The sequence below is a fragment of the Neodiprion fabricii genome, chromosome 5, assembly GCF_021155785.1.
Source record: "Neodiprion fabricii isolate iyNeoFabr1 chromosome 5, iyNeoFabr1.1, whole genome shotgun sequence".
Taxonomy (NCBI): Eukaryota; Metazoa; Arthropoda; class Insecta; order Hymenoptera; family Diprionidae; genus Neodiprion; species Neodiprion fabricii.
The window spans coordinates 34,493,106-34,519,184 of NC_060243.1; the positions used below are offsets into that span (position 1 = coordinate 34,493,106).

General features: G+C 42.6%; 2 protein-coding genes across 15 annotated transcripts in view; both read right to left on the reverse strand.

Moving 5' to 3' along the window:
* Nucleotides 1–205: 205 nt before the first annotated feature.
* LOC124182575 (dihydropyrimidinase) lies at nt 206–11,444 on the reverse strand. 4 transcript variants are annotated; one of them, XM_046570026.1, is made up of 11 exons: nt 11,038–11,444; nt 8,393–8,487; nt 5,759–6,071; nt 4,300–4,479; nt 4,059–4,172; nt 2,970–3,202; nt 1,893–2,229; nt 1,658–1,813; nt 922–1,213; nt 746–821; nt 206–444 (listed from the first exon to the last, which is right to left on the reverse strand). In XM_046570026.1, the coding sequence occupies exons 1-11, from the start codon at nt 11,074–11,076 to the stop codon at nt 402–404; spliced, it is 1,878 nt and encodes a 625-aa protein (XP_046425982.1). In that variant the 5' UTR covers nt 11,077–11,444; the 3' UTR covers nt 206–401. The 4 variants fall into 4 exon arrangements, with proteins under 4 accessions (XP_046425982.1, XP_046425983.1, XP_046425984.1 ...); XM_046570027.1 differs by lacking the exon at nt 2,970–3,202 and adding an exon at nt 3,640–3,872; XM_046570028.1 differs by having other exon boundaries at nt 206–821.
* A 1,951-nt stretch (nt 11,445–13,395) lies between these two features.
* The window catches only part of LOC124182677 (Down syndrome cell adhesion molecule-like protein Dscam2), a 50,315-nt gene continuing 37,631 nt past the window's right edge, over nt 13,396–26,079 (reverse strand). For 2 of the 11 annotated variants that reach the window (XM_046570224.1, XM_046570226.1), the window contains 18 exons: nt 23,513–23,848; nt 20,660–20,779; nt 19,919–20,098; nt 19,454–19,601; nt 18,602–18,900; nt 18,142–18,290; nt 17,920–18,074; nt 17,640–17,821; nt 17,249–17,560; nt 16,856–17,152; nt 16,614–16,755; nt 16,390–16,517; nt 15,732–16,160; nt 15,368–15,652; nt 15,012–15,301; nt 14,668–14,926; nt 14,475–14,565; nt 13,396–13,956 (listed from right to left, as the gene is read on the reverse strand). In XM_046570224.1, the coding sequence (XP_046426180.1) occupies nt 13,494–13,956; nt 14,475–14,565; nt 14,668–14,926; nt 15,012–15,301; nt 15,368–15,652; nt 15,732–16,160; nt 16,390–16,517; nt 16,614–16,755; nt 16,856–17,152; nt 17,249–17,560; nt 17,640–17,821; nt 17,920–18,074; nt 18,142–18,290; nt 18,602–18,900; nt 19,454–19,601; nt 19,919–20,098; nt 20,660–20,779; nt 23,513–23,848 (4,265 nt within the window). In that variant the 3' untranslated portion in view covers nt 13,396–13,493. Of the gene's footprint in view, nt 14,072–14,461; nt 14,566–14,663; nt 14,927–15,011; nt 15,302–15,367; nt 15,653–15,731; nt 16,161–16,389; nt 16,518–16,613; nt 16,756–16,855; nt 17,153–17,248; nt 17,561–17,639; nt 17,822–17,919; nt 18,075–18,141; nt 18,291–18,601; nt 18,901–19,453; nt 19,602–19,918; nt 20,099–20,659; nt 20,780–23,512; nt 23,849–25,304; nt 25,638–26,079 lie in introns of all 11 variants that reach the window. The other 9 variants (XM_046570225.1, XM_046570229.1, XM_046570232.1 and 6 more) reach the window with 9 other exon arrangements.

Here is a 26,079-nt window from a genome sequence, read left to right on the forward strand (position 1 = left end):
TATATTATATGTATACCTATGTATATAAAGAGACGAGACTCAGTTTAAATAATCATTTGTCATAATATTATTATGTTCCCAAGCACCGCCGCCTTCGGAGAAATATTTGGCGATTTTACAAGCATTCCTCATTATCTTTGCTGCTGCAACATGCGCGTTAGAATAACTAACGGATATATACTTATTTTTTATTGGTTATTGGTTTATTGTGAAAGCTCGAAAAGAGGCAGGCTTCCAGCTGGAGCGACAGGCGTACAGACTTCGACACGAGATTAGATGTAACAATAATTCAAGTCTTATTAAGCAGAGCGTGTGAACGAACGAACGAATTAATGAACGATTGAACGAATTACCAATAATGATTATACCTATCTATCAGGTCTGCGGTACATTCGCATAACCTACTGACTTGGCGCCTCCGTTTCCTCCTTGGGTGGGACAGACCTTGATGAAGTTGAACGTTGGTGAAAACTTAACGTTTAATATTTGGTAAGTAGCGAAACGTCAAAGCTATAGATTACAAGCCGTAACGGTGATAGGACGCCGGGTGTTACGGAACGGGATGCAGGTAGTGCAGTATTTATGAGGTAAAACGTAAAGTGGGATGGGATTTGCTGTTGCCCTTCAGCCGGTTTTCCTTGTTATTAGTAATTTCTCTTACTCCAGGACAGTTTGCTTATCATTCTTTTTTTCTTTTGCCTGCGCGTTAAGCGGAACCATGACGACCCTTAAGGGATCAAATTACCAAAATCCGCCGGCGCTGCGACCACCAGGAGGATTATTGACGCGGATGCAAGCGCGACGAGCCTCGTCGACGTCCTCTGAAAATTCAAAGTGGTAGGAAAAAAAAACATAGATAAGCTAGCGGAAACAAAACGTCCTCGCCGTTACCGACAGAGCAGCAATAAGCGGCAGACTTACCACTGATCGAGAAGGTAGAATCCTGCAAGTTTCTTTGACCCTCGAGACGCGGACCCTTTGCTGATGGGGTGACCACGGCTGACTCTGGCAAGGTTGGAACGCACGAGAGATTCTGCAATTTCGGTTTCAGACTGTCCACCGAACCGTTTGTATAAATATTGCCGATCGTCGCCGCGCTCGCCGCAGCCGTTGCAGCAGCCGCCTTCGCGGCTTCCCTGGCCTTCGCCATGGCTGCGTCTTCCTCGGCGTATCGTTTCAACTCCACTTCTGTCCGAGCCACTCCACGTGGCTTCTAAATATTCATCGTCAAGCTCGTATTTTTATCAACGATTCGCCTGCCTCGACACTGCTTGTCGAAACCAGGGTGGCCTCAAATTTTTGGGAAAAAAATTCCCGAACTTTTTCCCACTTCTAGTAAGTTACTAAAATCTGAATCGGTCAGCTTATTAAATCTATATACGGTTCAAATTCAATTCAAATTGAAGAAAAATATAATGTACGTGCGTAGAAAAAATTCAGTTTAAGCAAATTTGTTTTATCGACGATAAAACATAAACTTGTTATCTCAAAAAATCATTTCTAATTCCTATGACACAAGACTGATATTTTCAGTTTTTTCCACGACAAAATTAAAAATCTGGCAATTCCAGGGTTTCCAGTTTTTCCATATGGATGGCCACCCTGCGAAACTAAGGTTATCTGGTTGATTCCTGATCACAAATTATTGAACAATTACCTGTTCTCGTTCGGAAATGAGGTCGTAAACGTACGGAGGGTACACCGGAGTTTCCACGAATCTGCCGTAGCCGTGAACAACTTTGACGTCACATTCGTCGACGCAGACGCGGCCGTTGACGATTACGTATTCTGGAACACCGTGGACTTCCAAACCCTGATCGGGTTGAACACGAAATTTGTTGATGCATGGTCGTACAATTTAGGCATATACGTAGCGACTGTTAACAAATCACCTCAAAGATGTTGAAGTCTACTGCTTGCACGTGCGTCTCAGCAGAAATGGTGCGTTTCCTGTTTGGGTCCCAGATAACGATGTCCGCATCGGAGCCGACAGCTATGACACCTTTTCTTGGGTAGAGGTTGAATATCTTAGCAGCATTCGTGCTCGTCACTGCGACGAATCTGGTCGGGTTCATTATTCCGGCCTGAACTCCCTTTTCCCAAACAACGGACATCCTGTCTTCGACTCCGTTGACGCCGTTTGGAATCTTGGAGAAATCGTTCTTTCCGAGAGCCTTTTGCTCCGAATTAAAGGTGCAGTTGTCACTGCCGGTCACTTGGAGACCGCCCCTAATCGTCAGGCAAACGATTTTGTAAGTATTGTAAATTTAATCTACCGTGGTGTATGATCCCCGTGATGTGATTTCAGGATCTCACCCTGGCAGTTGGGAATCGATAAATAAACATTTTACTGGTCAGAAAAGAAATTCGTCAAGAGTTTACGCCATGGTAAAAGGTGCGAGTTTGATCTTGTGCCGATGACGGTTTACGTATGCATGGTATATTGAATTTTAAGTTAATTTATCTTATGCAATTCAAATATATTTTCGCAATTGCGGTGATGTTTTTTTTTTCATCAATTTCTTTCTATTCCTAAATCCGTAGGATCCAATGATTGATTAAGAATTAATGCATTATTCAAGAGACATCCTAAGAGAGAGAGAGAGAGAGAGAGAGTGCTCGACTTGTTTGACGCGTATTTTTGCTATCTGAATTTCGCTGGTGTTAGAATAATCTTGCAGCATGTAAGACAGGCTTGATCGACCTCCTCATAAAGAGACTGCGTAATATGTTTATACGACTGCCTTCTACACGCCCACGCGAGAAAAAATTATCATCTAACGTGACTGTGCAGTTGCATCATCGTGTAACTGTAGGCACGAGTAAACTCTCAGGTTTTGTAGTGAATTCACTGACGGACTTCAGGGCTAATTAACGATGAAGAGTTAAATGTGAGATAAAAGTTGAGTGACAAAATTATATCGACCTTGTACTATGGTTTCTGCTTTTGCAGCAGTTAATCTACTTACTGAGCAAGTTGCTCAATCAAATATGCAGGTGTTGTTGGATCTGGTCTTAATGGAGGATTTGTGATCAGCTTTATAGCCTTGTTAACATCCTTTCCGTATTGATCTCTACCATCAATCCCGAGGCTACTCGCTGGGGGTTCCCCGAATACGACAACACCGTTGGCGCGTTTAGCAGCTATAACATCGGCCGATGATTTGCTCGTCACAGGAGATACGTACAGCGGACAATTTACCTAAATGTCAGATCATACAAAGTTCTCTAATTTCGAAAAGATCCCTTCGAGATGATATTTCGGCACATGGTACAAAAAAACGAATCATCGCTAAGCTACCTTGTAATAACCAAGTAAATTGAAAAAAAAATACTACCACAAATTTGCATCTATTGAAGAAAAATATTCAAGCTATGCATAAAAGCGTCACGGGTGAAAAAACGTGCCGAAAGAGGTGCATTGAAAATATACTGTAATTTAAATGAGCGTGCACAGTCCTGATTTTTGCAACTAGACACATCAAGTTTGTACAAATAAGATGGAAGAGGACGAATAATCTCAACGCAGGTTTGTGTTGGCTGGCCGCGACGTCCGTCTATCTCCGCAGCTGGCGTAAAGTCAAACATGTCTCTTCCGACCAGTTTCACAGCGGTTATTCAAAAACTATGAACACTTACGTTGCAAGTTTTATCATTAAATTGTAAGGTGTGTCAGGATCAGGCCTCAGAGGAGGGCTGAGCACGTGTCCAGCTGCGTGTCTCCAGCAAGAGTGTGCGTACTGTGTACCGTCGGTTCCTAAAGCAGCTGCCAATGTCTCACCCCACACTATCACACCGCGTCTTCGAGCTGCTTCAACTTCTTCAGCTGCACTCCGACTCATCACATGCACAACATACAGCGGGCAGTTGACCTAGTCGTGCACAACTACTATTTAAAAAATGAGTGGTGAAAGAAAAAACGTGCTAGAAAGGCCGTTTCTCTTCGCTCGACGTGGGGAAAACTCATAATAATAATCGGCAAATGAAAATTTTGCTCGTGCATAATTGTACGCCTGTATCTGCTGCTCGTGACAACGAAGAAACGGTCTATGGGTTACCTGATTAGCGATCACGCAGGCTCTGTTTACCGCTTCAGCTTCAACCTCTTCCGGGCGCGACATCTCGTGACCCTCAGGTCCGGTCACACCAGCAGCCAGAAGTCGTTTCGTGTTCTGAAATTGTTTCAGGCGGTGAATACCGACGTCTTTTAGAATTGAGAAGACGGCTTGCCGAATGTTGAACATTGCAAACTTTTTTGAAAGTGCGAAAAGAAAAAGTCAAGAACTGTGACAGGCTTACCTCCGCAATTAGGTCACCGTTTTCAGCGTGGACTTGAGCTACGGCTCCGATATCTTTGCACGCCGCAAAAACTTCGATCAGCTCGGGATCCCTTAGCATGAAAGTGTCCTTGTAGGCCATGAACACTTTGAAACTGTTTATTCCGTGGTCCCTGGCAAGAATTGCCATCTCTTCTTTGACCTGGCAACAAATTCAATTTATGGATCAGATTTAGGTTGTTCAAACTTTGCAGTTATACGATTCTATATTGATTTGCGGTTGCGTAAAAAGTCGAGAGTTGACTTTAGCAAGCAAATTGTGATTCCTATCGGTTCTGAGGAAAAAGAGAAAGCTTTGACACTTCTAATCTTCGATCTCCATGGTGAGTTCGTTGGTTTGAAAGAGGCTTGTCCCGGTTACAGATGTTTCATGAGCAACTAAGTCGTCGGTATACCATGGAGCGTATAAGCAAGTATTCGTGGATGAACCACCTGCCCATGCAAGGAAATTTAAAACGTTTCCATATTCCCGTTCTCAGAGTTCTGGTCACTGCCTCTAATTATGTGTCATTGCACTGGTTCGTCAGTTACCAGAGCATCTTTGGCTGAGTGAAAGATAAAGAATAACTGGTCTATGGCTCTGCACAGTAACCAGCAAAGCTGACGTTAACTTGACCTTCAACTACAGTAACTTGCCGTCTCGTTTTGAATCGAGCACTATTGCTCTTTTTACTGATCGTGCATCACCACGTAACAAATTCATGGTGAATTTAGAGTTTGATTGTTTCACTTTTCGAAATCAATTTCTTCGCTGTTTTGTTCGTATTGATTCTGTTTCTGGCTTAATAATAATGAGTCAACGACAAAAGACTAATAATTGCTAAATACTGGCGGCGTGTTTGAAGAACAACGTACTTTTATTAATTCAAATAGCAGAATGCTTGTAAGGATGAATTAAATGGACGAAGTAATACATAAAATGATTCCGCCTATCCACTTATTGTATAAAGTACTATATCTACAATTTGTGCAGTAATAATGTAAACAAGGCACTAGCACATTATTGTACAGTTGTGTAAGAGGTTACACGTCTAATTGGTGAAAAACTAGCCCACTTGACTTGACGAAAACAATAATATTTTCCCACCATGTCAGTGGGAGAAAGTGGCCAAGTGTGGGTAGGCATACTCCGTCCGCTTAAAGAGTTAAGAGACGAATAATGCAAATTAATTGACCCCCGTTTCGGCGCAGCAGCAGACTGACCGACCGCCAGCCTCTCTAAAATGCCGACGTCCATTAAGCATCATTAAAGTTATAAAACGCGCGGTCTGGTAGTTTTGATCACCCTGCTGCAGAAATGACAGTGCGTGGAGGATGCGAATACAGGAAGTGCCGCATTTAAAGCGGCAGCAGAAGAGTGACGCTAATTATTAATTCGCGGGCCGACTGGCCGAAGGATTTACAGGGTGAAGGTTTCTCACCTTGCTGTTCCATGATGTCACCCCGATGTGCAGCCCGTAGTCACAGCAGACCTTTTCGTCGGCAGTTGCTCTGTACCTGTCGTAAGCCTCGAGGAGCGACTCCCCTTGCTTGGGTATTGCGAAGTCTATAATCATCGTGGTACCCCCAGCGACAGCGGCCTTGGTCCCCTGATAAAAATCATCCACTGACTTGGTTCCCATTAATTCTAGCTCGAAATGGGTGTGAGGATCGATTCCTCCTGGCATCACATATTTTCCTCGTGCATCAATCACTCTGGTTCCACCTGGTATTATCAGGTTGCGTCCCAGCTGTCTATGAATCAACATATCATAAGTGATATACTTAACGCTATCGATGTATGATATGCGGAGTTGTGTGAAAAGAATCAAGTCAACATCGCGTTCCGCGTTCGTTCGTTGGCAGTATTCTAACCATTTCAGTCACACATTTCTCAATTTAATATTTGGTCTAAATTTTGTTAATCGGGAGTTTCTGGGGTCGCTGATCACGAATCTGAAGTCAGGATTTGATGATTTCTAAATCCAAGATGGTGGATTAAATATGGCGGACGTAAAATCAAAAAACCTATCAAAATTCGATGATTCTGACCGAAACTAGTTACTCGGGGGTTTTTCGGATTATACGAAGTAACAATGATCATTTTAAGTTGTAAATAAACGTGGTTGAGGCTAGGACGTCGAAATTTTTGAAGTGGGACGCCGAGCATCCATTGTGCCTGAAAGGGTTAAGAATAGTCTGGACGTCAAAATACGTGGCGGCTCTCGATCTGGCATGTATGTCTACCGTGACAAACGCTTCCGTTGCTGGTGCCCCTGCATTCGTGATCAAACATGTGTTGGATGGATTAAAATGATTCAGCCAATAATGGTATGTGCAGGAGGGCGGACATTAGCATGCGTTCGTCGATCCTGACAATCGTTCGTATACGAATACAGAATAGAAAGTAATTAAGAGAGCATACTAATTGCTGATGTGAAGTGGATAAGGTGTGAATTAATTCTACACCACTAACGATTCACGCTGCGATCGAAGTTGTTGTGATTCTTTTGCATTTTGACGACATAGAAATGGATAAAATTATCTAAACTTATTCCTCGCGGCTCGGACTAGTGGTTTATTTTCTCTTTTTTTTCATAGCATGACGATAATTAGTACAAACCACTCGAAATGTACACGTGTATTCCGAGTTTAACTATCGCAAAATACAACGCGAATTGTTCTCTTCAGCACGATACTGCGTGAGATTCTTTTATTTACATTATAATTTCATTTTAGCACCTAGCGTGGGCAATGTCCTCTAAGCTTTAAACTAGCGTGTACGTAAATAGATTAGGAAATGTATTAAAAATAGACGGACATTTTCTGTAGTACGTGTATGAGGCTAGCTGCAATGCGAAGAATGTTCTATTGTTTTCAATAGCTGTTAGATCGGAAAAAGAAAACTTTTAAGAGCCGTTTAAAACCATACCCGTTCTTTTGATCTGACGTTACTTTGTCCGCGATTGTTCCTTATAGTACCGTGAAATTATTTATCATTGTTTTCAATCATTATCACACTGAAATAATCCCATTATTTCCTTACATTTACACTCCGATGAATACTTATTCCTTTCAGTATCTAAGTCATACGGAGGGCATCAAAGCTAAGAGCGTGAAATTTGAAGCATGCTTCTTCAATGCTCTTAGGTTCGATATCTCAGACATTACGGGTAATCTCATTCGGCCTCCATTGGCGGTCAATAGAAATTGGTAATGACCATGTCATCGACTTATCGTCGAGTTTTGATAAACCACTTAATGTTATCTGAACCCGAAGCTCAGTTCAAATTTATTCATTACAAACGCGATATGAAAGTGCGTAAACATAATATGTGAATATATTTAGGATTCACGAAAAATACTGTACATTTTTCCACGGTAATAATGGTCAAGATTTCTGTAGGGATTATTTCTCGTCGAATCATTGCAGCATCAGCTAGAGCCAAACCATCGATCCAAAGCAATTGCGCAGTGCATATAGGCGTGTTATCCGTGGCTAAAGATTGCTAACGAAGAAATGTCGGGATTTGGAAGTTTGCCCGAATAGCGGCACTTTGTTGAAGGGTTTGCAATTCTCGATTCCATTATTCCACGGATTTCGGCACAGTCCTCTTTGAGGTCGTATTGAAAGAGGGAGTTGTTTATAATGATTAGCTATACTTTCAGGGTTGTTTAGGTTTAGGGAAAGGACCCTCTCCATTGGCCTTGACTAAAAATGATTCACTGATCTAGAAACTCTGCAGTGATATTGACGCGGCGCATGTTGGCGACCATGTGACTGATCGTGAGTCACGAATATGAGCCGGGTGTTTTAATCTTAAAATTAAATCGGTCAGACCACCCTTCGGTTTTCTGTTCACTGGGCATCAACAGTTTAAACTGGTTAGAAGGTAGTCCGAGTTAAAGTTACACCCCAGGCAAATATATCCGCCCTCACACTAGGAATTGCAAAGGGATGAAATGTGCGCTAAACCCCGATAGACTGTGTTGGGATTCGGTTTCATTGTTTTGTGCAGTAAGAATGAAATAAGGATAGACAGTGGTTATTTGTAAATATTTTTTTCAATACTAACTTGATCACACCATCCTCAACGTAGACGTCATTGTCCACAATTTCATCTTCGTTGACGATTTTTCCATTTTTAATGAGAAGCCGGTTTTGAGCGCTCTGAAAATAAGAATGAAAACAGAGAACATGAGCTGTAGGTAAAAATAGTGTGAATAATAATAATAATGGTAGTAACTTCGTCATGTGGAATTCTTCGAGTCACTCATGCATAGAGATATAGGTATACAATCGTGCGGGTCAGGTTTATTTCGATAATTCCTTTCCCGCTACTTGGATCATCTATTTTTAGGTTTCGACTTTCTCCGCATTACATGGGAAGATAGTTCGATTCCTTAAGGGGTTTTCACATCACTACATTATAACCCAGGGCGTTGTCCTGCGGTTGTATTTGCACCCTCAAGGTATCAGCGCCACCTACGTCCATGCCCAACCCTCTGAAGTGGCCTCCAATATAGATTTTCTCAATACATGTCGTCAACCTCGTCGCGATTCGTGAATTACATATATTTTGCCAATATATGGAGTATATATCGTGAAAATTTATACAAATACTGCACGACTGATGTTCAGATTTTAGACTGTTCTCTGCGTCACAAATAAAAAAAGAAATAACAAACCAGCAAACTGCGTGGCTCAATGACTTCAAAGCCAAAGATTGGAGATGAAAAGTTTTCTTCGAGCTTATCGTCTTCACGTTTCGAATTTCATACATGTCTACGATTCTCTGCTAAACATTAATATACCCGCACGGAAGCGTTCGGGATTTAGCGCGGAAATTCTCTAGTACCGTATCGATCCGGGCGGAAATGGAAGGTCTGTGCCCTGCCATGATATTTTCAGCCACAGTAGACGGTGACGACGCTATGAACCTTTAGTAATTTTATTTCAGTCCTTGTCAATAACCAACCCTGAGTCTGAACTGCCCCCATAGATGAAACGATCACTGACTCGATAAAGAGTGCAGTAGCCGAAATTAAGATTTGACATGCGAAGATTGTTGTTCAGGATAATGAAGCTCGACGAAAATAAAAATATACTCAGCCGGGAACTGTATAGGTACTATTTTCTCTTACTCGGACTCTGTATAATGAACTCCGAACAATGAGCGTAAAGCCTTATTAAATGACGACCTAGAATTGCCATGGCTCAACGTAAGCGTTGCGGTCGGCTAGATTATAACGTGCCCGTAGCCTCGAGTATACATATATATATATATAATGGTATCGTACACTTTATCTAGTAGCCAGCCGATTCATGCGCCGTGTTTCCCGGCACTTCCGGAAGTAACGTATGGAAATTTTCACGTGTCCGTCGAGGCTGTATGGGTGACAGCTCCGGCAGGTAACGGTCAATGACTGTTCAATAAAGAAACAAAAAAAAAAATGTTTTTTTCTTCGACACACCTGCAGACCCAGCAAAGAGCTGGGTCTAACATTTTACACTTTTCGCGTCGCAACAACTCGTTATGTTCATTTCCATGGAGACACGCGTTAGTGTTGGTATCGATTCAGCGCGGTACAGCCGCGACGTCTACCGCAGATATTCTCGGAAGACTAGTTTTTCAGCTCCTTTATGGCACAGGGAATGCGAATATTCAGTAGCACATGACACGGTGTAGTTTTTCAGGTCTCCTCGTAACTTTCTCATAATTATTTCATATACGGTACACCTAACCTGCAACGGTATCAACTGCGATAGTATGTGGAGATCTTCGGCTGGTTAATTTTTCGCTTTTGTTGTTCAGACTATAAGGAAGAGTTTCTCAATTCATATTCTGTAACAGTAAACTGCCAGTCGTGAGCGGATGCTAGGCTGTGAATACATAGATTCTTTTTAGACACAGGAGAGTGAAGGTCACTTGCAACGAATACCATGGGTTCATAACAAGTGAGAAAACTATTGATAATCTGTAGTCAATTTCTATAAATTTAATTCCAAATTTATGATTCCGACTTGAAACAACATTGTCATAACTGGGCAGTCTCGTGGCAATGATTAAACACTGTGCTTTCATTCAGCGTCCAGTCGCTGATCCAGATAGTGAATGTATCAATGGATAGCGTGTGGTTCACTTGTTTTGAACCATACACGGTGTGTACCGGTCATAGACAACCGATAAGAACGGTGACGAGGTACACACTACGAAGTAGAGAGTGTATTTTACGTCCATGTCTGCATACAAATACTGCAGGGAGGAGGAGGAGGAGATAGATGCACCGTGAACAACTGGAATAGAGCGGTACACCGTCGAAGAACATAAACAGATACGTTATCACGAAAGAGAAGGCGTGATATGGTGGAACAGGTATCTTCACGACCCCGAGTTCAAGGGTTGGGACTGAGAGTGTCCTAGTTAACAATCGGCACAGTGGCTGATAGCCGATGAGGATTGAAACCGAAAACCGGTTCCAAACCGAAGCAGCTCGTTCATGTTCGAATGGATTTCTGCCCGCCTTTCAATATCACCGTTGACAAAGCTAATTTTTGAACACATCAACATTCGCTGCCATCACCAGTGCACGCAAACGTACACACTGATCGTTACTACAGCATAAATAGCTTATTACGTAACCGGCGTCGGTTTACATTCATCCTACTATAACGGGCTGCTTTTGTCGCGGAATACGTAAACGCGTGATCGCTGCTTACCTGGAGGTGAATTGGCACCTTCTTCACCGGTGTACTCATGATCCCCGTTTTAGATCACTGCACAGTATCACAGTGGTGTCGACGAAAAGATGCGCACTACCGTGTGTACTACACGATGCGATGCAACACGTATGCTGTTACTATTGGCCTCCCAGGTCCCAGGTCCCGGGGTGTTAATGTCAATAACAGTGGTGCACAGCGAGCCTGGAGAACAGAAGCACAACCCTAACAACGCGCTGCGCCGTTTTTCCTAGAATTATACGGAACACGTTTCCGGAGATCTAATCGTCGCAGAGGCACGCTACGGTCGTTGGGTGGTTGGTTTTGCGACGGTCGGAGTCTGCGCGGCTGGTTCAACGGCTTGCGATCGACTGACTGACGGACCCGGCGAGAACTCACCGCCTGGTGGTTAGTCGGATACTGGTTTAACGAAACACCTCAAAGAATCATCTCTTCGTGTAGCTGGTTCGCGATCCGGGTACCGCGGTGCCGCACAGCCACTTCTTCTTATCGCTATGGCCCTCACACGAAAGAAGATGCTCCGCGTAGAAAATAATCTTACAGATATTAGAAACTTGATTCGTAATGAATTATCTTTAAAGCTTCACCGTTTTCAAAGACGGCGAAAGGCTGAGAGTCTGCACAAGAATTTATTCCCATAAACGGTTTTGAAACAGCGCGGAACTGGTTCGTCGATGCTTGTTACAATTTCTCTCCTTATAGATGATGGCGGAATGCCGTTTGAATTAATAAATGGCTTCTGAAGTTGTACCTTTTCCCTCTTGCATTTGGAATTTTTCGATGCGTATACTTTAGAGCTTGCGGCCAGTTTTGATTCTTTCATTTTCTTTTCCAGTTTATTACATGCGAAAATTTAATCTACAGTAGCGCAGGTTTGTTGAACCCGAAGACCGAATCGTATAATATCAGCTTGACCATATGAGTCGAACCGGTAGTTGCCTCTGCAAATACTAATGAACTTCCTATGGCCACCGTGACGGTAATTTCTTAAGCCTTGAATAGAGTTTGCCTCCGGGTTTGTATACTTCTGAGTGGAGTCTGTAGCAATTTTTCATAACAAATATGAATTACCATGGAGAGCCCCATGCAGCCCATGCCTTATTGAAAACTACAGATTCTCCTTTACCTAACAGGGGCTAGCAGGTAACTTTTGTTATTTTACCTTTCACGGCTAATGCTTTGCAACCTGGTAGGTGAAACCATTGGATCTCACGTGAATAGTTTGGTGAGAAAAGTTGCGTGATGGACTCCCTGAGTCTCAAGGGTCAATACGCCCTTTTCTACCTCTCTAACACCCCGGATTCGAATTCCTCTCGGCGAAAAGACGAATCGCTCAGGTTTTATGCCTCATGGTATTTAAGAGGGTTGTGGTGAAGGTTATTTATATTTAACGAGGTTTCTCTGCTGCGGGAGTCGCTTCTCGTTCATTTTTGGACCTGCATATACATGCGTGCAGTCTATATCCGATTTAGACGGAGGACAGCTGTTGAAATTACGAGGAATTATGTTTAATTTCAGGTTCTCACTATCATACTAAAGGCATTCGTTTTGTGCGTTCTTGATATTGTGTTATTGTTTGGGACAATGATATTTTTAGCTTGGAATTTATCCAGATATCACAGCACTCGTGAGTATGATACCGAATTCCATTTTTTTGTTAAAGTTCACCCTGTTGGCAACGAATATCTTGTATGCTGCGACACGTTTATGGAAGGGATAAATTGTCATCGGAATATGGACTGCATATTGACCTAGGTTAATACTGACACAGGGTAAGAGTTGGGTTACAGACTCTCTGTAATTTGGCTCGCAGATGTCGGTAGGGTTGTTGTTTCATTTCGAAGCAGAGGACTGGTACCGTAGCAAGGTGCTGTGCACTTGCGTTATTGATCTTCGCCTTCGATAAGCACTCATTTCTTTGTCAGCGATTCGTTCCTGACTACCGACATAATTACAGCTTAGAAGGTCTATTACCGATACCGACGCGACGTCGGACCCGTCTGTTGGTCAACTTGGCGGCATGGAGACAAAACAGAATGTTCACCACTACTAGCGGAACCTGGCGCCCAAACTGCGAACCATTTCGGTCGTGGGGTACTGTAGCCTCTGTTGCAAGGTCGTGCGTAGAATTAGTTTAATTGTAAGTCGTGTTGAACAAATTGGTTCTAGTTCTACATTATCGAATGAGTAGAAATACTCCGTGGCTGGAACCAAAGTTTGAATTAGTTTTCAAGGTAAGGGAACAGCATGAAAACCGTGTAGTTGGAATGAAATGGAATGTCTTCAATACATAATAATGCAGGCATACAAAAATATGTATTTATTGTACATAGAGCGTCATCAGCAATGGTTGAAACAGTCATTTTATATAATTCAAATTTATTTTCTTAATCTTAATAATCAATAAGATACATTTATTTTGATATTCGTTAGACTTAAACAGTGATGGTAAAGTCTTTTGGTGACTTGGAGAGGGCGTTGAGCGTGATCCCCTTTTTGTGATGGAGTTTAAGCTTCATGTCCATGTCGCACTCAGCTTCGCTTGTCTCGTGGGCATCCATAAAGCCGGAAGGTGGTTTCAGCTCCAAGGTTGACAACTCACTACCCCAGTCTTCGTTTCTCTCGCGGTTTATAGTTTTAACGGTCCGCCAAAAGTCGCGGGGTTCATCCAGCAGACAAAATGACTCGACGGATTTTCTCTCGTTAAGCTCTTTTGCTCGATTGCTGCAGATACTTGGAGCTTGCAATAGCCGATTACAGACCGTGTTTGCAGAATGACTTGATGATAAGTTCGCCGAATACGGACGCATTCCGGCCTCTGATAATTTTAAAATTGTCCGAATCCCATTTGGATCACGGCCTGGATCAACTGAAATATCTGGCGTTGCTCCACGACTCCTAAAAAAATCAGTGTAGCAAAGTGAAAATACCTTATCAAGCTGGATTATCTGGTCCATTTCACATCTGCCCGAGCCAGCGCTACTGCATGGGCAAAAGTAAGTTGCTCCAATCTCTAAAAAATGTCGCAAAAATTTGCACGCATTAACACAAGGTCTTCAGTTAATGTTGCACACTTTTCTCTACCTTCTACACTAGTGGAAGAATGCACCAATCGAATATGGTTACGTTCTGTAAACTTGATGATTCAGGAGTGTAGAAAAGTGTACCTCATTTTACGATAAACGTTGCATTTTGTACAATATACATTGTATATTTGTAGTAAATTCTAAATCTTACATAGTTATTATTCATTCTATAATATCCAATGTAAAAATACGCAATGCACCTTCATCAGAGCAAATTTTACATACATTCCCCAGTGGTCAGATCAATTCACTTTTTTCGACATGCCATGCCAACGAAAGTTATTTTACAACAAATTGTAGCTGAGTAAAGAACGTACAATGACTGCATACCTCTGCTTTTCCAGTCTAGGAAAAGTCTTTCGTTCAGAAATTGGTGACGCTTCTGTTGATGTGCTCGATTCTTGCGTGTGGTATATCACGTCTGATGTGCATTTGATGGAAAAAGTAGACAAGAAGTAATGAGTGAGATTAGCACAGTATTAGCTGCTTCAAAATCGACACAGAAGTCCGAATACTAACTTACTATGATGAACCGCCCTCGGGACCCGAGCCAATCGTTGTTCACGACTTCGATGAACCCCGGAATTTGGCCCGGGCGATCTCGCTATCATCGAAGTTGGTCCCGAGTCGTCCAGGTGATTTGAAGACTCTGTTCGACTGCTGGTACCAACTTCTGTATCGCTATCGGAGCCTAGAGTATCGTATTCCTCTGATTCCGACTTGAAAGACTTGGATTTGCGAGGGGAACGTCCTCGAACCTTGGTGTACTGATCCATGTCACGCTGAAAGAGATTTAGCAAATCATCTTTGGATTTTCGCTGTCGAATAATGAGGCCGATGACTTAAATTTCATCATCGCAGGCATACCTGAGCTCCTTGAAGCATCGTCTCTCCGCGCTCGTAGAAGAAGGCCTGCCGCATAGGATTAGCAGATAGATTTTCTTGCTCAGGAAGGTGGAAAGTAGCGTACGGGTATATATCCTCAGAATATTCGGGGATTCGTTCAAGACCATGATTAACTTCTCGGCAGGGTGACTGATGCCCTGGTTTTCTGGCAGTTGCGTAGTATTGTTCTCTCTGCTCCATATTATGTTTGTTGTCTAAAGCCGCTTGGGTTTGAGAAGGCGGATCATTTGCGGCTCCAGCTCTTCGGGGGTCTAAAATGCGTTATTGCAACGAATTCAGAATGCATCTCTTTGAAACGTTGAAAAACAAATACTCACGCGTCTTCAAACAAAAACAAACGCCAGCAACAGCCAATATCACAGCCAGTACTGAAACAACACTAGGAGCGAGGACCTGTGCGTCCAAGTACAACGGGGTTTCCTCGACGTCTATCATGGAATCATCGAAGGCCCTTTTTCCACCGTTGTAACTTGAAGTGACAAATGTATACTCTGCTTGCGTAGAACCAGCGTTGTTATACGCCGTCAGTCTTAATTCGTAACTGGTACTACTTGTCAGCCCAACTATCGTATACCGCGAATGCGGTCGAATGTCATTCGAAGCTAAAATAGTATATAATAGTTTATTCATTTTGACGCAAAATGATTAATGATAATAACAAAGAGTACCGTGAACGCTTACCCAAATGCCACTTATCAGAAAGCTTTCTATATTCAACGGAAAAGTAAAGAAGCGGGCATCCACCATCCTGCCACGAGGCTAATTCTAATAGTACTGAAGTCAGATTAGACCTGATGAGATGCTGCTTGGCTGGAGCAATAGGCTTTGACCCCTTAGTTCTTGCACTCTCAGTTTTGCTAGCACTTCCACTTCCAATGCGATTGAAGGCCGCTAAATTGAATTGATACATGGTCCCACATTGAAGTCCTTCAAGCAAATACGTATTAGCTCTTCGGTCTAGTATAACTTCCTCCCATTCAGCTGATTCCTTTCGATAAGCGAGCAAGAATCCTTTTATTGGCGAACCGCCGTTGTCCCCCTGCTTCCACTGCAGTTTAATTGCATCGGTTGTCGTTCCAGTAGCTAGAAGCGTTGGTGGAGTTGGCGGAACTAGACACAAAGTAGGAAGTTTACCAATTAGCTGAAAAGTTGGATAGCAAAGCGAGTTTGATGTATTGTTTCACATACGCGCGGCCCAACAATTTTCAATCTGCTTCCAAACTATGAATACCAGTCAAGGTAATTAGGTACTACAGTTCAGCAGGGCGTTGGGGAAGGTCATATTTGTGTCTCAAATGAAACTTCTGCACGATGATTTATGGATTATTACGGTTTTTACCTTGGACTTGTAAACTGTAAACAATTTGGTCCAATCCCAGAGAATTCCTAACGTGACACGAGTAATTGCCTTGGTGACCACGCTGCACAGTCCTCAGAAGAAGAGTGTTGTCCAGACCAATTTCTAATCTAAAATGATTTAAAACCGAGTGAGAAGACTTCGAATGGCACCGCTTATCAAATGCGACACACCATGCGGAGGTAGTAACACGTGATGTAGCTCACCTCTGCTGCTTCTGCAATTTCACATCACCGAGCCTCCACTCGGTTGATGGTCGTGGGTCGCCAACAAATAGACATGCAAGCGTGACGTCCACTCTCCACGGAACCGAAACCATACCACCGAACGAGATGATTGCAGCTGGAACTAATTTTGAAACGTCGATGATTATTTGTTCAAAAATCAGAGCTGCTATAACATCAGATCTACGATTGAGAATTTATCTGTAGAAATTTCATTGATTTACCTGTTGAACTTGGCTGCAGTTTGATGACAGCAGATTTCGAACCTTCGCCTACTTTCGTCCACGCCGTAACCCAAGCTTCGTATACGTCTCGAACCTTCAATCCCATAGCATCATAGTGCAAATTTTGAGCTGGGACAGAATTTGGTGTAATCTTTTTTTCGTGACCCTGATCATACGTTCTGATGTAGACAATGTATCTTGTCAGTACGCCATTCGGTCTGCGTGGTGGCAGCCAAGAGATCACAACTGAGTCCTCTCCACTAGTTACAGCCTTTATTTTTTCTGGGGCTTCAGGAACTGCGCAGGCGAAAGTATTGAAAAACAAGACAATATTGTACAGAAGTTGAGATGAAACGGCTTATCTTTACAAAGAACTCTGAACTATTGGTTTACCAGTTTCCTCCGTGGTGCAGGACACCGGACTACTGCTTACACCTTCGCCGGCACGAGTATAAGCCAAAGCTTGAACAGTGTAGTTCGTGTAAGGATTTAGCCCATGCAGAACTGTACTCAAAGCATGAGTAATTTTTGTCTCGCGAGAGCCTTGAATTTCAGATGATGTGGCGTCATTTGCTGCTTCGTAAAGAAGTTTGTACCCTTGCACGACACCGTGGACTTTATCGGACGGTGGCGGTTTCCATGTAACCTGGACGTTTTGGGCGGTCAGAGCAACGCAGGCGACGTTCTGAGGCGGAGCGCTAGGTACTGTGTCACAAAGTGAGGATTCGCTACATTTTTGTATGCTAAGGAATTGTTGGAAAAGGTAGGAAACTTATTATCTTACCGTCTTCTAAAGTTTGGGCTATTATCGGATCTGACCCAGGCCCATCCCCTTTGCTATTGAAAGCCATCACGACCACACTGTACTGAGTGTATTTTTCTAATCCTGTTAGTCTGTAGTTGTAGGAACCATCGCCATTTCCCATTATGCCAACTGGTGTGGTGTTGACTGATTTTTCATCATGACTAAAAGAATTAAGGTGTTCAATCAGCGAGCAAAAGGCCACAATTCGCGGACCGGTCTGGACACTGAATAAGACGATAATACTTCATAATGCCCGTACCCTAAATTTCTGTATGCTATATTGTATCCAAGAAGTTCTCCATTCCACAATGATCTGTCCGGTGGTTGCCAGGAAATCCTGAGCTGCTGAGGACCTAAGGGTTCGACAGACACCTGTCTCGGCGGTCCACTAGGAATTTCAACATCAGTTTGTACCTGGAATAAAGAGTAAAAGATTAAGCTGAGTTATTGTCTGATGATAATAATGATCGATATTACTAACGTGGAGTATGTCGCTGGGAGCCGACGTTCCCAGATGATTTTCAGCGTAGACGCGAAAGTGATATGTGGTTGCCGGCTTCAACGGTGTCACAAGAGCAGCTGTCTTATTACCAGTGACCAATTTTTGAGAGTTGTGGGCGTGCCAAACGTCTGTTGAAGAATTGAATATGCAAGGGTGATTAATCTTGAGTCTGCAGCACTTTAAAAAAAAGGTTATTGTCATACCGTATTGAAAAAATTGAATTATTTCTTGAGAGCGTTGACCGAAGCACGATTCATGGTACAAGAATAGTTTATCAGGTTGCAAAAGTTGCTTTCGTCGAGTTAATCGATGGGTTACGCTGTGCGCCTATTGTAAGGTAAAAGCTCACGATGGAAGTGGAAACTAAAGTGGAAGTGAAAATAAGGAAGATGGAGATCCTGGGTGGTTCGTGGTTGTCGAACTAGATGTGTCTACCCACCTTGTGCTTCTTTGTATTGAACGACATAGCTGATGATCGGAGAATCGGGGTGAACAGGGTCCGAATCGCCGGAGGGCGGCGACCAGGCCAGGAGTATCGAGCGACTTCCTTGTTCCGCCACGCGTAAATTTCGTGGAAAGTTCGGTGGTTCTTGTACAAGGAGATGAACGTTTGCGCGGTCGTGACCGTAGGCGTTGCTGGCTACACACGTGTATTCGCCGCGGTCAGCGTGACCGGCCTCCGATATTCGTAATTCCGATATCATGCCTCGCGGAACTGGCGAGTTGTGTAAAGTGTATCTGAATTTCAAGAACAAGGGCTACATCATTCAACCATCAACTTGTCGTTGGCGAAAATCATTCGTATTCGTGCAATAGTTTATACATTGAGACTCACTTCGAGATACCTCTAAGCCAGCCATGCTCACGGTGATAGACTTCTTTTTGGGTTCACAGAGATATGTTAAATAGACACTTTTAAATCAGAAGTTATCACTCCTTACTGTCAATCAGACAAAATTCGGATAGCATCCTTTGAAGTTACAATAGAAGCACGCGCACGTCTTACAGGATTATGTTGCAATCATCTTCCGCATCACCAAGTTTTGCTTTCGCGGAAAATCTCACTTTGTAAGTTCCAAATCATCGCATTCTCTACATACATTAATTACGACCCACGAAAATCGCGATGAAATAGTCACGTACTTGGGTTTGTGGTTTTGAGTTGGGCTTGTGAGCTCTTCGTATTTAGGGTTCGCGGTGTGGTCGGGGTTGCCTACATCAACTATTAGCTCGAGCGGTGAGTGGCGCGAGGTGGTCTGGGGAGACCTACGTGAGTGGATTGGATACCAACCTAATGTCGTAGTTAGGGTCGACCCGACTGCCGCGAGCACGCCAGCTGAGCTCGAGGGGTGAGTCGCCCTCAGTTTCACAGTGCAGGGTGACCGCCTCGCCTCGGCGTACCGACTCCTGTCTCGTCCTCACCGTCACAGTGGGTCCCGCTATGGCAACGAGTCACGATTGTCATGTCATACAATTAGCAACGTTTTACGCTCACTGTTGTTAGATAAGATATTTGGTTCACAACGGTCAGTAGACGTGACGGGTAATAAACAGCATTGTCATCTGTTCGTGTGGTTCAGGTTGGTGTAATGAGAAATGTTCCGTCTGTAGGTTAACCGTGCAAGTTACGACTACCGAAGAAGTATCCGGTACCCTACAAATGTCTTCCATAAATATTGTTCGATAGCGAGGGAGAACCCTGACCCACGTCAGACACTGAATGTACGATATCCTAGATGGAATTTGAATATTTTACCATGAACGGTCAGACGAATGAGTTTGCTGAGTCCTGGACCGATCCCGTTGCTTGCCTGGCAGAGGTAGAAGCCGCTGTGCTCTTTCGCTACGCGAGGAATGACCAAAGAACCGTTGCCAGCAACTCCGGCGCCCTCTGTACCGCCGTAACCCAGCTCTCGATAATCACCAGGTGTTTCGCCTGCAACACAAACAACAAAATGCTTGACGCTAGTAAATTAAAATTATTTTTCACTCCCGGTAAATTACAATTTGAATAATTATGAAAATATCTTTGCGCTCTCATGAGTGTCCACAGCGTCCACGGTTTTCTTAACGGCTTTCGTAGAAACTCAACTCGCAGTTACCCCTCAACTCGAACTTCCGCGATGCAGATGAATAGTATGAGGTTGTTGTAAACTACTTAAAAGTCAAATACTTTGAGCAGCTATTTTTCAATGTTTTCTAAGTGCTGAGTCTACATTTTTCGACCGATCTTCTCTTTAAGAAACTGCCTCTTAACTCACTTACACGACCTTTATGACTTTCCCAAGAGCAGGAAAATATCATCAAGATGTCTGAAAGCACACTGCTTATTACTTTTGGACATAAGATGCTATCAGTGCACTCTACATAGAAACTGTCTTCGGGATGTCTGACTTTAAATTCAACTAATTGCTGTCAGTTCAGATAGACATTGATTGAACAGATCTTATCTTTGCCAAAGTGCAAAGATTTCTCGAGATATTACGAACAAACTCACCTACAGATTGTTTCCAAGCGACTGAAGGAATCGGAAATCCTTCCGCTTGACAAGCTACCGAGACACCATGACCGACTATGGCGGTCTGATCGATAGGCTCCACGGTCCATCTTGGAGGAACTAGAAATACGGTTCCGTTTACCCAAAATCTATTTCCGCCCTCCGGCCACTCGATTCACCAGTCTGCCTCACCGGAAATTCATGCTGAAACCTTTTCACGTGAATATTCTCGCGTGGAGAAAACGACCTGATCTCAAGTCCGATCATATGTATCAACTAAACGACGGTTTCACCATGAAATGTCGCGTTTGTTGGCGACACTAAATGCCAATTTTACTTCCGGGATTTCACGCAGAAGTATGATTGCCATTCGGTAATCGTATTTCTTATATATGTATTGTAAAGAAACAAAAACGGGTGTTCCAAAATTCGTGCCAGGCTACCATGTATTATAAAATGTTACCGAATGCTAGGTCGACTGTATCTTTATTGGATATTTAAGTCCGATTAACGTTATTAACTGGTCACTTCAACGGCGTTAATTAGCGTTGCATTTATTTTCAGTGACGGTACACTGACAAAGAATGAAAATTGAATTCTGTACAGTAGAAAAGAGCGAACAAAGTGAAAAGCAGAGAGCCATATCGTGGAAATAAATAAAAGATTGATGTTGGCCGTGGCTTTGTTTACATCCTCAAGTGAAACAAGGCAATTCCTGCAGGATGTTCGTTAATTATAAACGGTAATAACAATTTCAAATTATATACTAATTTTCCCCGTGTACAGTGATTTATCCGTAGCTATCGTGCTCTCGTGTGAATCTATAGCGGCATGCCCTCGGGCCTTTCGTTTTAGCCCGGGTAAACATCAGCGGTGCGCGAAAATTACACGCGGAATTGGAACACCTCGTGATCACAGACGCACAGATACAGCCTCAGAATATTTCACTGTGCCTGTGCCTGTACCTCTGTTCGTATATATCTGATTCTGAGTAACTTGCCGCCTACCTGCGGCACACTACGCTAGAGCTTCGTCAACGTATTTAAACTTGCTCATTACTCATTCTACGGTAGCTAGACGTAACGTGATATCGTACCGAGAATTCCATGCATTATCGTATATTGAGCTCATGGTGTGCGTGTGTCATGTGTAGGTTTAATGTCGACAGTGTCGGGATTGACGATGAATTTTCATTATGGCTTATATTCAGGTCATTTCACGCGTGGAGCGCATAGGATCGAGAAAATCCGCGGACGCGGTGCTGTAAACCAAAAGAGTCGCCACATTTACAATTAGAATATTTCCAGTGTAGAAAGATGGGAGAAAATTGAGTATATTATTCTGACTGCTCGGTTTTCAGTAAAGCATGAGAAAGAGGTCAACAGGTGTTCAATTATTCGCTAAATGTGAAAATACTATCGATCCGACATATGTGCACACATTGCGAATACTCGTGCAACTTGATACTTTGCATAGGCACGTGAAATTAATTAATTGTCAATTAATATTTATACAGAATCACTTGGACAATCCTGTATTATCTATCGTGACCCGCATACAAGTCCTGCTGCCGACGGGCCGTACCTTCATACCAAGTTTATCATTTCCACTACGTTAATTGACGCATTGTGTCAGACGAATACGGAACATTATACACGACGGACCGGATAGTAATATTTATTGGACAGCGTAGTTGTCGGAGATCAAAGCAAATTGAAATGGAATTCGCGGTTCGTGATTCGTATATTAAAGTTCGTTGTGGATTCTCAATATTGGTCACATTCCTATTCTCTTGAACTGCGCCATCGATTGGTATCAAAAAAAAAACGCCGTCATTTCTGATTGTATTAAAGAAAATGAGTTTTAAGACCGTACTAAGATAACATAATATCGCATTCATCGTCATCCTGTTTGTTTGATGGGCTTTATCGAATTCCATGCTGGACAGTCTTACATCGGTTAATGGCAGGTTGTCGGAAAAAATGTATTCCGTTTTCACTCCAACGCTTTCGCGAATGTGACTTTTCACGCGTAAAAAGTTTTAGACATCGGACAGAATCATCGAAATGTGATTCTTTATAGCTACGGCGAATGTGTCAAAATTACCTACATTTTTTCCAACTGTGAGTGAATATTGTGTACTGTATCGTCTGAATTGTAAATTACGATTGTTTTGTCACGAGTGTTACTCACAATCAACGTAAGTCATTTTATCTGTACATGTACTACGGAACTATCTAAGTAAATGTACTAATTACGTAAAGTAGAATGAGTATAAAATGTAATGGATGTTAAACTGTCACTATATATGACTATATAATAATGATATTAATAATCTCGAACAATACATTAAGTAAACAGTTATTATCCAAGTGTTTTAGCATGCACTACCTATTATTATGTATAACCAAATGAACGATTATGATAATTTGTTTATCAAACTGTGTAAGACTAGTTTGAAATTGGATTTTCCGCAGTATTTATGTATGTACAGTGTGTGTTGGTTTTTACGTGTGATTGTGCCACGTGCATCATGTTGGTCTGGTGCTTAACTTTGCCAGGATGTGAAAACGCAGTTTCCTAACATTCTTCACTCGGTTCAGTGCTATTCGTGGTGTGGCTTTAAGGCGCAGAGTTCGACGTGTCGCCAAGAAAGGAAAAGAATATCAGCCAAATTGCCAAAATGGCCTTTATCGAATGAAGACGAACAAAGCTTGAATATTTTATAATACCAAAATTCTTGTCCTTTCATTGATTCAAGGTTCTCCTGCCACACAAGCTCGGGCCGATCGCTGATGGTTTAAGACTAAGATCTTAGAGCTAGCAAAATGCTGGACGGGTTTGGTGACCCACCGGTGACGAAGAGGCTTGCAAAATGTTCAGCGATACCCGCAGCGTTTCTGATTTGACAGGTGTAGTTTCCGCTGTGACTCGCAGTGACGCTATTAATCGTCAGTATGCTTGAAAATGGTGGATAGTCGCTTATCTGAATGCTGCTAGGTGCGGATGAGGCAACCGACGAGCCCTGCTCGGCGGAGGGCCCAATTTGACCATTCTGAATTGGCCTGTTGTCCATCAGCCAAGATACGTTGAACGGTTGATCGCCCTGGCTAGTAGTGCACATCAGCTGTGTCCTCATACCTTCAGTGACCCCATCCTCGAAATAAAACGGCGAAATCCTCGGTGGAACTATAAGGGTAGTAGCAGTGATGGCATTGTATGAACCTTGGACGCGTCCGCGTCTTTGCAAGAAGGTAGGTAGTTGGATACACCGCGTAACTTTCTCGCGGTTATTTGCCTACTTATTCTTTCTAAGGCCCTACAATTCACGGTCTCAATTAGAAAGATCCCTAAATCACCTCCTGGAGTCTCGGTGTGCGTGTACGTGTACATGTACATGGTGATATTGTGATTTTCGTAACTGCCTTACGTTGCAGACGTGTTACTTACCGGTGGAATTCACTTCTCGATCACACTACTCGTGTTGTTGATGTTTCAACGTTACCAAACGCAGTACAAGTTCATAACAAGATACAAAAAAGTATTGAAGTAAATAATATATGTAGCTAACGATTTACTCTACCGACCAGTACCTAGATCACTTTGTACTCTGATCGATGCGGTCAGACGGAGAGATCCGTTAATTTTTAACCTCTGCGCTGAGGACGAATCTCATCCACCGGGATCAAGGTAAAAAGAAACTGGTTCAGGTCGAAAATACGACACAACACAAAGAGAATATTGTATTTATACGTATATATATATTGTATTTATACGTATATATACGGGTATATATTATAGTTTTCAAATATGATAATTCATGGATAAGAAAATTTCAAAAATGTCCTACTACTTGGGAGTATAGGTATGATGACGTGTACACACAATACGTGTATGATATGTATATTATAATGCGGTAAGATATATGAACGAAAATTACTCAATCGTATTCTCAACATCATGTACAGATTTTCAATAAACGTAATATCAATTATTAACGGTGAGGTCAATTAATCAGTATGGTGAAATTCTTCGATGAATGTCAAATATACAACGTGTGAGCGATGAACGTCAGGCACAACGTGTGCTAAGAATGTTTATATATTCCAACGGATGAAAAAATACAATGGCAATGAGTTCCAAGTTCCAGTGAGTAAGAGTTTTGAGCAAGTATTAAGGTATTTATGTATACAGTAGAATAATGTCATAAGCGTGCAATCAGCGTGCAAAAGAGATTAGCGTGCAGGATGGGGAATTAGTAGTTGATAATAAGAAAATTCATAAGTTAGTTATATGAAGATAAAAGATCCAAAAATCGCGTCAGTATCAGTAATTCGAAATCGAAATCCATTTGAAACTGACGCGATTCGAATGATCGTTTAAGCGTGCAATGTTTTCAAGTTCAATTGTTCAATTCATTCTCTGCCCTCGTGTCTTGTTCGCCAAGAAAAGTTCCCAGCAAGAAATTAACCCAGGAATTTCATCACGAGGTGGTTGGATATGAATTCTTCGGATAATCGGATTGCTGCGAACTAATCCTGTCGCTTCCACAATTCGTTTTTCCACGATCTATAAACTCGTGGCCAGATCAGAAAAGAATGTGAAGAATGAGGTTGGTGCTTGAGAAACACCAACGGTTTTTTACCGTTGACGTTGAGGAGTGCGGAATGTGCGACTGTAGCAGCGTCATTTGCTACACGACAGGTATAGGTGCCATTGTGAACGGGGGCGATCTTTCCAATGCTCAAGGCGCTGTTAAACTCGTCGAATTGTCGTACGGTGATCGTTTTGCCGGTCCGTTCGACCGGGGATTCGCCTTTCTTGGATGGCAGTTCCAAAGACGCTTCAATCGATGCGTTATCTTTGAGCCACGTGAACGTGAGCGGAAGGTCGCCCGTCGCTACAACGCACTGAACGCTAGTTCGGTCTCCTACGTTTAAATCGCGACCGAAACTGAAAGGTGTGATTTTAGGTGGCACTGAAAGAATAATACAAAACAGGTCGCATTCCATATCAAAGCGGTACGGACAGAAGACACATGTGTGTGTATGATGAGATAGGTACACATACGCGAACCTCGCAGAAGGCCAATCATGATATCACGATTATACGATTGATGCTGATCACTGCTTGATGCACGTTCCGATATTTCTTACTTGCCAACTTGTTCAGGTACTCAAAGAGGTCACTGTCACTTCTTTCGTTTTTTACCTAGATTACGATATTCTTTTCAAATAGTAATTCACTCGCAAGGAAGGTCAGTTAAAGAGGGTTAAACCAACCTCCAAGGTAAGGCATGTCAAGGGGCGATTTGGCAGTTTCACCGACAAGAACATAATTTTTTTTTTTAACCAATCCAACTAAAACAGTTTTCTCATAACGGAAAGTGAAAACTGTAATTTTCTCAATTAGACGAAAAA

Coding starts and splice junctions, on each gene's coding strand:
- LOC124182575 (XM_046570026.1), bottom strand. CDS start 11,076: ATGAGTACACCGGTGAAGAAGGTGCCAATTCACCTCCAG. Junction 2,230..2,969: donor TTGATTGAGCAACTTGCTCA/GTAAGTAGATTA, acceptor CCTGACGATTAG/GGGCGGTCTCCAAGTGACCG. Junction 445..745: donor CGCAGCGCCGGCGGATTTTG/GTAATTTGATCC, acceptor AACTTCATCAAG/GTCTGTCCCACCCAAGGAGG.